General features: G+C 43.6%; 1 protein-coding gene across 12 annotated transcripts in view; it reads right to left on the bottom strand.

Annotated features, from left to right (window-relative positions):
- The window catches only part of LOC109299988 (collagen alpha-1(IX) chain-like), a 96,994-nt gene that overhangs the window by 60,780 nt on the left and 23,290 nt on the right, over positions 1 to 12,924 (bottom strand). For 11 of the 12 annotated variants that reach the window (XM_019520538.1, XM_019520537.1, XM_019520544.1 and 8 more), the window contains exons 8-17: positions 10,641 to 10,694; positions 9,754 to 9,807; positions 9,491 to 9,544; positions 8,485 to 8,538; positions 6,490 to 6,543; positions 2,343 to 2,396; positions 1,431 to 1,475; positions 1,281 to 1,334; positions 1,134 to 1,187; positions 982 to 1,035 (exon numbers count right to left, since the gene is read on the bottom strand). In XM_019520538.1, coding sequence (XP_019376083.1) covers positions 982 to 1,035; positions 1,134 to 1,187; positions 1,281 to 1,334; positions 1,431 to 1,475; positions 2,343 to 2,396; positions 6,490 to 6,543; positions 8,485 to 8,538; positions 9,491 to 9,544; positions 9,754 to 9,807; positions 10,641 to 10,694 — 531 coding nt within the window. The remainder of the gene's footprint in view (positions 1 to 981; positions 1,036 to 1,133; positions 1,188 to 1,280; positions 1,335 to 1,430; positions 1,476 to 2,342; positions 2,397 to 6,489; positions 6,544 to 8,484; positions 8,539 to 9,490; positions 9,545 to 9,753; positions 9,808 to 10,640; positions 10,695 to 12,924) is intronic. The other variant, XM_019520541.1, reaches the window with a different exon arrangement.

Below are 12,924 nucleotides of genomic sequence, written 5' to 3'. Positions count from 1 at the left end.
ACCCCTGCTTGCCCAGCTGAGGGGGGCATGGGATGTGGGTACTGCCACTGCTTGGCCAGCCAGGGTGGGGGGGGCAGGATGTGGGTGCAGCAGCCTTGGGAACAGGGGCTAGCCCCTGCTGCTGCTTACCCCCTTCCATCCGGAGCGAGCCATGGCTGCATTGCACCCCCTTCCCCCGCTCTGGCTAAGCAAGCAGCAGCAGAGCATAGCCCCCACTCCCAGTGCTGTCATGCTCACATCAGCACTGGGAGTGGGGGCTCTGCCCTGCTGCTGCCACTTGCCTAGCTAGGGCGGGGGGGAATGCAGGCGCGACAGCGCTGGGAGTAGCGGCTATGCCCTGCTGCTGTTTGCCTAGCCAGGGCAGAGATGGGGAGCAATGCAGGTGTGGCTCACTCTGCATGGAAGGGGGCAAGAGGCAGCAGGGCATAGCCCCCGCATTCCACCACACTCGCACACTGGCTGGGCAAGCAGTAGCAGCGCCTGCACCTGCACCCTGCCACCCTGGCTGAGCAAGCAGCAGCAGGGCAGAGCCTCTGCTCCCAGCGCTGCCATGCCCACATCTCACACCCCCTCCACCCCTTCCCTGAGTCCCACGCCCCACGCCCCAGCTGGCCAGCTTGTCCCAGCTTCAAGCTTTCCTCCCCGATGTCCCTTCCCTCCTCTTTCCACCCACCACAACAGACTTACCAGCTGGAGTTAGTTGTGTCCAGCGTGGTGAGGACTGCTGCCTGTTTAGTCTATGGCTGAATCTTCAAAGTGGCACCTAATCTTCAGATCCAATTCAGCCGAATCAAATTGAGACAGTGATTTGAATGTCCAAATTGAATCACTGTCCCTCCAAATCAGCTGAATTCAAAGCTAAAACTTGCCACTGCCCACAGGCCTATTGGTTCACCAACCTGTCTATATAAAAGGTCATTCTCAGGCCTTCTTGATCCCAGGAAGCCATGCTGAAAGTCTTCATGAATAGATGGTACTTACTGTTCTTCCCTTAAGCCCTTCAGGACCTGCCTTTCCTAGAAATCCTTTCTCCCCCTAGACATGCAGAAAACAGATTATTTTAATCTGCACTGAAAAGTAAGAACACTAAAAATCAATTCTTGTAGGTACACATTAACATTTAAAATCTTTACCTTTAATCCTGAAATACCTTTTCTACCTTCTGGCCCTTGATATCCTTGATAGGCCTAAAGTAATCACAGTAATTAAAAATAAAAAGTTAGTTTTCAAGAACACAAAAGCAAAATACTGATTGCTTCACAATTCCACAGCCCATATACCTCTATACCAGGATCCCCCTCTCTCCCAGGCAGTCCAAGGTCTCCACTTATTCCCTGTTAATGAACAAAAGCAGACTAAGTAAACATGCAAAATTAAAACCTACTGTGCAATTTTAACAAAAGAGAAAAATGATACTTATTCCTCATTACCTTTTGACCAAGTGTACCTTTCCTTCCAGGAGGTCCAGTGAAACCCTAGATAAACAACTAATGAATCACTTTTAATTAAATGAGACGTGCAGGTTAACTGTGGTCATTATAACTCAGAGAATATATTCAGAGAGAATAGACCTGAAACCCTTTACTCAGCTGCTGCCTAGCCCTGGAGACACCTAAACTCCACAGGACCTGCAGTTTGCAACCTTTTTGAGTTTACTGGTTACCTGAAGTTTCTACCCTGACGAACACATAGAAATGCTTCAGTTTGGGCACGTCAGGTGCTCAGTGCCTAGCTCATACCTACCTGAAGTCAAGATCTAGAAATTAGGCATTTCTCTCCCTAGGTTTCCTGAAGGGCTCAATCTTGTAAATACTCTCATAGCCCAGAGACCAGAGTCCCGACAAAATGTAGTTTTAAACACAGCCTTTTAAAATATGCTAACCAATGACAGCTTACTGTAAGATGTACACATAAGCAGGTAGTTAGAGCACTTTGTTAGAGCTCGCCCTTGGGTGAAGAGGCCTAGATCCTAGGTTATCGGCTCCCTGAGCAAGTGTTCTAACAGCTGTACTATTGGGATAAAGGTAAGTAAGCTCTCCTCAGCAGGAGTGTTTGTAAATTCTTATGCCAAAATAAATCAGTGTGATTGCAGAGGGACACTATAAATTGATCATTCAAATTCTGAGCTGAGACCATCTCATTTTAGAGAAACCAGTGAATTAGCATACGTTGGAAATGACTTGTGCATGCCAAATTCTAACAGCCTGGGAATCTGTGACAAGGAGGGGAAAGGCTCCAGTTTCTCATTACTAGTCATCTAAACCATATGCTCTTTCTCTGTGCCATTCTAGTTTCATATGTAGTAGAGATGTTAGTACTTGTAAGGCAGAAACAAAGCTTACTAGAGCTCCTTTCGGACCTAGTAGACCATAATCCCCTTGATCACCAACTGGGCCCTGAAATTAAACAAGACGTAGATACAGAAAAAAGATGTACAATCTTCACAACTACTTTGTTCTATAAATTGTTATCAATACTACTGCAAGATATACAGGATTGCCACATACAAGAAAGACATATGACTATATAGATTCAATCTTTTACTTGAAACTAAGCTGGAAATGGTGAAACAATGAGTTATTCACCATGAATTTGGGACCTTTGCATTGTTATTGTAAAGAACAACATGTGTTACTCCTCAGCAACTTGTATGCCACAGCTGAGAATAGTTTTGGAAATGTTATGGTAGCTGAAGGTAATGGATCCCTGCAGGTTCAGGTGTATACAGGTATGTCTATGCTACAAATACAAATGAGTAGCATATTGATATACTCAAGCTATCTTTAAACTAGTTAGCATGGGTACTAATAGCATTCTAACACAGCAACAGAGATTCCAAATATTTGCCAACAAAGCCAAATGCTGCCATAATTAAACTGCTACCAATACCTGGGATACCAGGGTTGGTTTAGGACACAGGGGGACACATCTACATGAGACATTATTACTGAACAATCGTTTAGTACTTGCATAAGTGAGTCCTTCCACACTTGCATAAGCAAGTACTAAATGCCCGCGCAGTAATAACTGCGCAGTCCGCTGCTCATGTAGACGTGGCCAGGATGTAACTGTATTTTGTATGATCATAGGTACCTCTGTATTTATGACTTACTACCTCAGTAGTTCCCAACCTTTTTTTTCTGTGACCGGCTTCCAGGAGCAGAGTGTGGCAGCAGTGGCGATGGCGGCCTGGAGGCGGGGGCATTGATGACTTCTATCTAACCCAGGAGGTCTACGGACCAACTAGGGGAGAGGTATTGCTAGATCTGGTCCTGGCCAAAGGGGAGGAACTGGTGAGCAATTTGCAGATCGAGGGGAAGCTTGGTGACAGTGACCATGAATTTGTCACCTTCTTAGTTCACCGAGCAGGCAAACCCCTCAGTAAAACAGAAGTGCTTAACTTTGGGAAGGCCGACTTCTGCAAACCGAGAGAACTGATCAGTCAGGCAATCAGAGGCCATAACCCGCCAAAGAAGGACGTACATGAGGAATGGTCATCGCTCAAAAACATAATACTTGAAGCACAGGGCAAAGCCCTCCCTCCTCACAAGAAATGCAGTCAATAAGCAAGGAAGCCCCTATGGCTGAATAAGGAATTGTTGGACCTCATTAAGCTCAAAAGAGTAGCCTACACCAGCTGGAACACAGGAAGCATTACCAAAGAGGTTTACTCTGCACTCGCCTGCACCTGCAGGGAGCGGTCAAGAAAAGCCAAGGCACAAACCAAACTTAGATTAGCTACAGGCATCAAGGACAACAAAAAGTCCTACTTTAGATATGTGGGAAGTAGGAAAAAGAACAAGGACAGTATTGGGCCCGTGACATATCTAATGGGGCAACTTACATCAGATGCCCAAGAAAAAGCCAATCTCCTAAATAATATTTTTGCATCAGTTTTTTACCCTCCCACAAGGATCACACTGCCAGGAATGGCACAAACCAATTTGGGAATGGGTGACAGGCCCAAAATCGATGTGGATCAGGTGAGGGAACACCTTGAGAAACTGGACATTCACAAGTGCTTGGGCCCAGATGGAATGCACCTGAGAGTCTTGAAAGAGCTGGCAGACATCATTGCATCCCCCTTGGCAGCGATATTTGAAGAATTGTGTTGCTCAGGCGAGGTCCTGGATGACTGGAAAAGAGCCAACATGGTTCCTATCTACAAGAAAGGGAGGAGAGATGACCTGGGGAACTATAATCAGTCTATTTTTCCGTCCCTGGAAAAATCCTGGAGAAAATTGTCAAGGGATCCATCAACACCAGACTAACAGAAGGCAAGCTTCTGAATGCCAGCCAACATGGCTTTGTGACTGGCAGGTCTTGCCTGACCAACCTCATCTCCTTCTATGACCAGGCAACATATGCCTTGGACAAGGGAGATGACATCGATGTCATTTATCTGGACTTCAAGAAGGCCTTTGACCTGGTTCCCCATGATGTCCTCATGGGTTAGCTGGGAAACTGTGGCCTCGATCATCATACAGTCTGATGGCTAGGCAACTGGCTATGGGGTCGGACCCAAAGAGTACTAGTTGAAGGGAGCAAATCAACGTAGCACAGTGTTAGCAGCTGAGTCCCTCAGGACTTGGTACTCGGGCCAGTACTCTTTAACATTTTCATCAATGATCTAGATTCAGGAATCAGATGTGAACTGGCCAAGTTCGCGGACAATACCCAATTACAGGAGAAGGCCGTCATGTCTCAGGACAGGCTGGGAATACAGGCCAACTTGGACACACTCTCAAGGTAGGCTGACCAAAACTGGATGGCCTTCAATGCAGAGAAGTGCAAGGTGCTGCACCTCAGTAGGAAGAACCCTCAGCATACTTATAGGCTCAGCAGTGCTATACTCACTAGCACCACGACAAAAGCGACCTGGGGTCTTGATTGACCACAAGATGAATATGAGCCACCAATGTGATGCGGTGGCGGGCAAAGCTAACCAAACTCTGGTGTGCATCCACCAAAGCATCTCAAGCAAAACCAGGGAAGTCATCCTCCTACTTTACTTGGCCCTGGTGAGACCGCAGCTGGAGTACTGCATCCAGTATTGTGCCCCCCACTTCAGGAAGGATGTGGAGAAGCTTGAGATAATCCAGAGGAGAGCCACTCATATGATCCAAGGCCTGGAGGGAAGGAGAGGCTGAGGGACTTGTGACTCTTCAGTCTGGAGAAGAGAAGGGTCAGGGGGGACTTGGTGGCAGCCTACAACTTCAAAACAGGGATACATCAGGACCTGGGAGAACATCTGTTCACCAGAGCTCCCCAAACGATAACAAGGTCTAACAGCCATAAACTTCAAGAAGACCAGACTGGATATAAGAAAAAAGTTCTTTATGGTACGTGTGTCCAGGGTCTGGAACAAACTCCTCCCAGAGGTGGTGCAAGCAGCTACTCTAGACTCCTTCAAAAAACAGCTGATTTCTTGCTGAGGTCATATGATCCCACCTGGCTTCCCACCTATGGTCGGGGGGGCTGGGCCTGATGATCTCATGAGGTCCTGTCCAGCCCCTAATGTCTATGAAATCTATGAAATCTATAGGACAAAAGGATCCACAGAAGAACCCATACACACTGGAAGATACTAAGTGAAGCCCAAAGGACTCTCAGAAGATATAGGGGAAAAATAAAATAGGGTCCAGGTGGTCTGCAGGTACATTTTTATGTTTTATTTTTCTATAGATCTGTGTATATCTTGTGGTGTGTCTATGAGCAATGGATATAGTTAGATGAGCCTTTCCCAGTTTATCTGTAATTTTCTGTAGCTGTCACAATGTGGCTGAGTAGAGAAACAATAATCCAGAGTGCCTAGGAAGACAGAGATCTGGATGGGGCTTGTATAAGTTGCAGGTAAAAATGTGGGGTCAGCTCTGATCTTAGGGTACAAGGAGGCTAGACAGGGGGCTTCACATCCTGATAAGGGGTCTCAGTCTTGAAGTCTGCATTTTGAGAGAGTGCCTGGAATTCTAGGCACACAAACTGTCTCCACACTGCTCAGACTCGGTAATATTAAAAGTCTGTACAATCCAAAGTTTGCCAGCTGAGCATCCATAAGAAAGAAGTCAGCCAGGATGTACTAGGATAGACAAATATCCATAAAATATATTTCACTAATTTAAAAGAATAATGCTCTAGAACTAACGAAAGTGATTAAATGGATTTTTTTAAAAGTAGTAATAAAAATAAAAATGCCTCACCAGCATTTAATATTATGATTCTATACCTAGCATGGTTTGACCATTATGAAAATAATAAAGATGCATAGATTTTAAAGTAAAATTATCATTATGCTCCCTAGTCTGAGCTCCTACCCTCAGTAATTTTACACAGTGATTTTTGCAATAGCTTCTGGCTCAGTAACATCTTTAGAAAGACAAAATTACAGAGGATCTAGTACATCCTTTGATACATTGACCCAGTAATTAACTTTACTGTTAAAAATGATAACTACATTTAAGTAAAAGTTTGTGCTTTAGTTAAACTTACCCTAGGTCCTTGCTGGCCTGGTAAACCATCAGCTCCAGACAAGCCTTTATCACCCTAGAAGTACAACAACAGAAGTTGTGCACACAGTTACAGGCTATGATCAGGAGTTATTTATAGCTATAAATTTTTTTCAGAAAGCTTCAGGCTGAAGCTGCCCTCTCTCCCCTGCTCTCTGTGCTTTCCTGATATCAGTGTAATCCCAGTCTGGGGAAGGCATGGGAAGCAATCACTGCTCTACTTCTGTTTCTGGCAAAAGTGGAATAACAGAGAAAATTGCCCCCTGTTCCCCAAGACTCTGGACACCTCGGTCAGGGCAACAGGCAGAGAGTCCTTCCACACTGCCCCACACACCTCATAGACAGAACTGGGAGAGGAGGGCAATACCCGTTACCCATTCTCCAGATTGAGGTGCCCTTTTGGAAGCATTGCTTTTCAAATGCCACAAGCGGGGAGGGGGCCAGTGGGCTTCCCCCTGTGCAGCATGTTTGAAGCCAGTGTCGGCAGTCCTACAGGTCAGGTACAGACATTACACTTTTACTGGTATAAGTGATTGGAAACCAGTCTATACCCATAACAGAACAGGTCAGCACACAAAACCGGTCTACCTGTAACAGAACAGAAGTTTGGCACACATAGACTGGTTTAAAAATGGCGGAACCTGGTCTAAGATTTGGGGGCCCTCCCCTGCCCCACCAAAGGGCGAACGTGTGTTCTCTTCACTACTGATCTAAACTATGCCACTTACAGGAAACCACGTAACTTTGATTGATTCCACCTTGGGCTTTTTACATGTCTGTACCTAGCCACAGTGGATGGGAAGAGTAGAGCAGTAGGGCAGTGGGTGCCCCCAATTTAAGAGAAGGCTCAGGGAGTACCAGCAGCCCAAATCCTCCACAGGAGGAGTCAAGCTGTGAGGAATTGCCCTCCCCCCCACCACCTGCCTCAGACTAGAGTCCCTGGTCTGGGGAAAAGCACAGGGGAACATGCTACTCAGCTCCTGCGGATCATGGAGGAGAAGTGTACAGGTGTTCATTTTTACAAGAGAAACTCTATCACAGGGGAATTCTAGGTATCAATCTTTATCCCAGAAGGGTATGGGTCCTTTGGGAGAAACTGAATGAACTTTTAGAACTTTTAGTTTCTACTGGGAGAGTGGTGATTTTCCCCACTAGAAACATAACAGATTTATGTGGCCATACACTCAGCATTAAAAGCCTATTGCCTTTTGGTATGTGAAGGTCCAAAACTATGCATTTGTTTTCTATGAACTGCACCTTTACATTTTTGAAACACCTCCTACATATATGCAAGAATCATTTTTCCACCAGCATTTTTGCAACCAATTACACAAGAGATACTCTTTTACCTGAGATTTTGTTAAAACTTCTTTTTATTGGTAAACTTTATCATAAATTAAAGTTATTTTAGGGTGGCAATAGATGGTTGCTGCTTGTGCGCAGGAATATGTTATATAGATGTCCTTATAAACACTCAGTGCACCTTTACACGTGCTCCAGAGGCTGGTGGCGGGAGGGGGTTTTAATTAGAGCAGCTCTGAGAGCCACACTAATGAAAGCACCTGCAGCATTTTGTGTATTCAGCATCCCACGCTTCAAAATGGTGGTGGGGTGCTTTATCTGCTGTTTTGAAGCACAGGGATACTGGGTATACAAGACATGGAAGCTGCTGGAACATGCAAATTAGCACACTCCAGCAGGCTCAATTAATCAAGTCTGTTTTGACATGTTGTAATTACAGCATGTCAGAGCATCATCCCTGCACATCTACAGGTACCTTCCACAGGCACATACTACAGGCAGAAGGAAGGCCAGGGTACATCTGATGAAGCGCATAAAAGCTCATGCCCCTTTGAACCAGCAAGTCTCTGAAGTGTCATTTTGCCCTACCTTCTGCCTGTGTTCACACTACATGATCAATCTGGGTACAGCAAGGTCATTTTCACCACATTTTATTTACCTTTATGCACATTTTTACCTTCACTCCTTGGAATCCCATGATTCCTACAACACCTGGTTCTCCTTGTTCTCCCTGAAGTGTTAAAAAAGACAACTAATTCAGTGATGGACACAAACGTGAAACATAAAGTCTTACTGTGTTTAGTATCCCACAAAAACCTACATAAAATGTCATGAGTAACAAATTAGTTCAATGAACTTTATAGGTTATTTATTCAAGAACCATCTAGTAATAGCACTTCATGTACTATTCTCCATGCTATGATCATTCAGTTGCCTATGAAATACAGCCACCTCTAAGGTGGAACATAGCAAAGATTCTGGACCAGTGACAACATAGTACCATATTTTCCCACATAAATTGCATGTCTTTTCACCAAAACACAGCTGTTGGATACTGGAGTTCACATTACATGTAAGAAATATGGCAAAAGCAGTTTCAGCCACTTACCAGTGACAAACAAAAGTAAAATCTGCATGTGATCCACAGTGAGCAAAACAATGAGCAGCCTCAGGTTCTTAGCTGCTGTGACTAAGTTATGTACAAGAAAAGATTTCCTTCATTCTGTCTTTCAAAAAAAGATGTGTATCTTATTCTGGGGCACATTATATGCAAGAAAATATGGTAACTCTTAAGCAAGGAAATAAAAAAAATGGAATATATGTGGGCTATAGTGAGTTCTCAAGTTAGAATTTGGCTAGAGCTCCATGGGATCTTATAAAAACACACTAAAAAGTGAGAAAGAGTCCGATATACCCTTCCAAAAATCATCAAAAAGGTGGAACCTATGTAGTGAGGTTAAGGAGTAACTCAGAGACAAGAATGCCATCCTAATCACCAACATCACTTCCTCCAGCACTCTGGGATTTTCATGAAGTTCTCTTGGCCTAGTTGCTGACAAGGTTTTGACTTATTTCTTTCAGTGTTCAGATCATAGCCATGGTAAAAGCCAGTGCATAGACAGAAAACATTACAAGCTTAACTTTTGAAGAGTTCAGCTAAGCTAAAAAAACATAGTACATACCTTTTCTCCTTTTGCTCCAAGTTCTCCTCTGTTTCCAGGTGATCCAAATACCCACTAAGAGCAAAAAGTAAGTATTTAGTAGTAATAGCTGCTTCTCAGTCATTTCATATTTGCAGCTATGATGACAACTTCAGACACTGCCATGATGTCACATATATTTCTATGATATTCCAACATAAGTTGTCATACTGCTTATTACACTGAAAGATATTCCAGATGGATGCATTGCCATGAAGTTTTCAAACATTTGGAAGGGCACTCACTTTAAAACCTTTTACTCCTGGTAATCCTTTGAGACCTGGAGGACCTGTATCACCCTTTAAAAGAAAAGTGATTTATCACAAGGAAAATAAATGTTCACATCTTTTAATTGCAACATCCATCAGACCACCTATGTTAGCGTACATGATGAATACTCAGTTTAATGACTCTTTGCACTTGAAACAACACACATTGTCTACCATTTTCCAGTAGATTGTATTACCTCAAACCAAAAGCAAATTATATACGTTAGAACCTTGTGCTGAAGTAAATCATTGCAACTCTGTTGACTTTAATGGACTTATGCCAACTTACAGTAGCTGAAGACCTGGCCATAAATTATTTCTGAGAGTGGATTTATCTTCATGGTTTCACATATACAGATGAAGTACTTGGCAATGGATGTCTTCTTCACAGATATTTCAAACCACAACATAGGAACAGAAGGGTTTCTCAGTGCAATCCCTTCCATTCAACGGTAACCCTTTTTCCCAGATAGTCTACAAAAATGTCCATGCTAGCCACTATCACTGATCATGGCTACAAAGCACTAATTAAAATACCCACAATGTGGTGGAGATAAAGAAAAGGCACCGTCGTTGCTTTCCTTTATTTCTCATACTCATTATTTTATATGTAACACTAAATGCATAGAAAAAATATACAGCTTGATATATTTCCTGTAAATTTAAAAAATTGGACATATGCACAATATAAGGTAAGTATAAACCTGTTCACCAAGTAATCCTTTCATTCCTTTTTCACCTTTAGTGCCCACTAGACCCTTGAAATAAAAGGGAAAAGTGTTTATGGTTGTAACTGTGTAAAGCCAAACAAAACAAGATCCAGATATTATTTACAGTAAAAAACAAAATAATTATAATCATACTTTTGGACCAGGATTTCCAGTGTTTCCATAATCTCCTGGGTGGCCATGTATTCCCTATTAACAAGAAAAACACTGAATTACTTAGTTTTTAAGTGAATTCAGTGCTGGTGAATGTCATTGAAGTTACATCATGAGCAGAGTCAGTGCAAGTTTTCCCCACTTATCCACTTCACTAGAAGAACTTATTTTCACAGCTAGACAGATACTGCTCTCTGAATCCAATCAGTCTTTAGCCTTTTTGGCTAAGTACAGATAGTCAAAAGCCCAAGCCTAAATTGATTTGATTTTCAGAGGTTAGTGTAAGCTTCATAGTTTGAACCGATAAGCAAGTGAACAGACATTCACTTTTGATTCCAGAAATGCAGCCACATGCCTGCAGTAACTAATGCCAGAACCAGGGGGTGCTAAAGCATGCCTCCCAGCATGGATGGAGCAGAAAGCTTAGGCCAAAGCTAGCCCACCCACCCTCCAAGGGGGTGTTTTCAGGGGAGATGCAAAGCTTTCTGGGATGCTGGAGGACTGAGTTAACTTGAATCTGGAGGGGATCTGGGACAGAAGTTCAGTAAACCAACTTAACCTAAATCAGTTAAGTCCAATACTACATCCATCCAGGTTTACCTTCAACCAGTTTTGGCCATTTTGAAAGTGATTTATGTGCACTGAAGTTCTGTTGTGTTACAGAGTTGTACCTGTTTCTGGTCATTTATATTGGTTTACCTGTAATTTCTGTCCCTAGCCTTTAAAGCATCTTGCAACAGCATCTTATGATTGTTGTAATCTGGAATAAGCAGTAGAAGACTTTATATTGGTATCTGCAAAGTTGGAGAACCTGATACCACTTGTGAGAATATCTTCATGCTGCATAAGAAAATAGTGGAAAACAAGCTCACCAGGATTCACCCTTTTGTTGATATGAGTGAGCCTTCTCCTTGAGATTGGTACCTAAAATGCCATCTCTCCTGGGTTGAGCCCATAATAGCAGTTTACATAATAGCATTGAACAAGATTTTTTCTGCACTGTTACATGCACATCTACTCTTTAAAGCTAAGTACAAATATTCAAAAAGGCTGAGGCAGAATTGATCTAAGTTATGCAGTTTTCTGTAAGTGGCATGGTTTACAACAGTCATGAACAGAACACACATTAGCCCTTTAATGTTGGTGGCGGAGAGAGGGGGAGGACAAAACTTAGACCCAGTTCTGCCATTTTAAAACCAGTCTAAACTTCTATTCTGCTATGGTTTCCAATCATTTATACTGGTAAAAGTGTAATGTCTGTACCTGGCCTAAGTATACTAAATTTCATTTCTCACAGAACCTAAGTTAGCTGCTCCCTGGGTTGTGATCCCCAGGGGCATCTCAAACATACCCAGTGTTCTGCAGTCCAAGTCCCTTTTTTAATAGCTGAAATTTGTATCTGTTGTAACATGTGATCATAGTATGAAGGTGAAGAATCACACAGATGCCTAAGGGCTTTGTCCCAGATTTCCTGTATAACACCAGAAATCTATGGACTATTGTGCTGTCATAAAGTTAGGGGAGACTCCATGGTTTCTCTTCAGTTATATGTCTCAGAGCAGTTGCTCTCAGTGGGAAAAAGAGGCAGGGGCAGGGGGACCACTAGAGTTTTGGAGGGTGGGAAGAGGTAGAGTAGCTGGGAGCTGTGCATCCTAGGATGCTGGAGGAATGAACGTAACGTGTTTTACCTCCCCTGAGCATTCAGACAATACGGGGAAAGCGTTTCCAAGATAAACCTCCTTTTGAGTAGCTTATCTTTAAAATATTTAGACTTTAAAGGATACTTATTATGGTTTAACACTCTTAGATAAGGGGTTTTCAACCTTTTGCATCATTGTACCCCACAGCAGCCGGACACGGAGCAGTGTACGCCCAGCCACCGAGCTGCGGGTTGGGGGAGTGAGTGGCTGGATGTGGAGTGGCGGCAGCCACTGCATGCAAGCTTCCCCCACCCCCTGTGTCTGGCCGGGTGGGCAGCACCTCATGGCAGCGCTCTGTCCCTGCCCGCCCGCACATACCCCTAGAGCCATCTCAAGTACCCCCAGGGTTATGCGTACCCCCAGTTGACAACCCCTGTCTTAGATGGGTGAATTTTAAGTGCCTTTATGGCAGTTTTAAGTTAATTTATGAGAAAACCCTAAAGTGATGGTTAGCTAAGTAAGCATCAGTCTCTGGATCTTCTAGCCCTCAGCAAGAGCCTATCCTTCCCTCAGGAGAGGGAAGGAACACATCATCCATTGCCTCTCCCTAGTGCCAGTGCCATGCT

This window comes from Gavialis gangeticus, unplaced genomic scaffold, assembly GCF_001723915.1.
Source record: "Gavialis gangeticus isolate Ggan-Ray unplaced genomic scaffold, GavGan_comp1, whole genome shotgun sequence".
Classification (NCBI taxonomy): Eukaryota; Metazoa; Chordata; order Crocodylia; family Gavialidae; genus Gavialis; species Gavialis gangeticus.
Note: the sequence above shows the minus strand (reverse complement) of the source record. Positions and strands in the feature narration are given on the sequence as shown.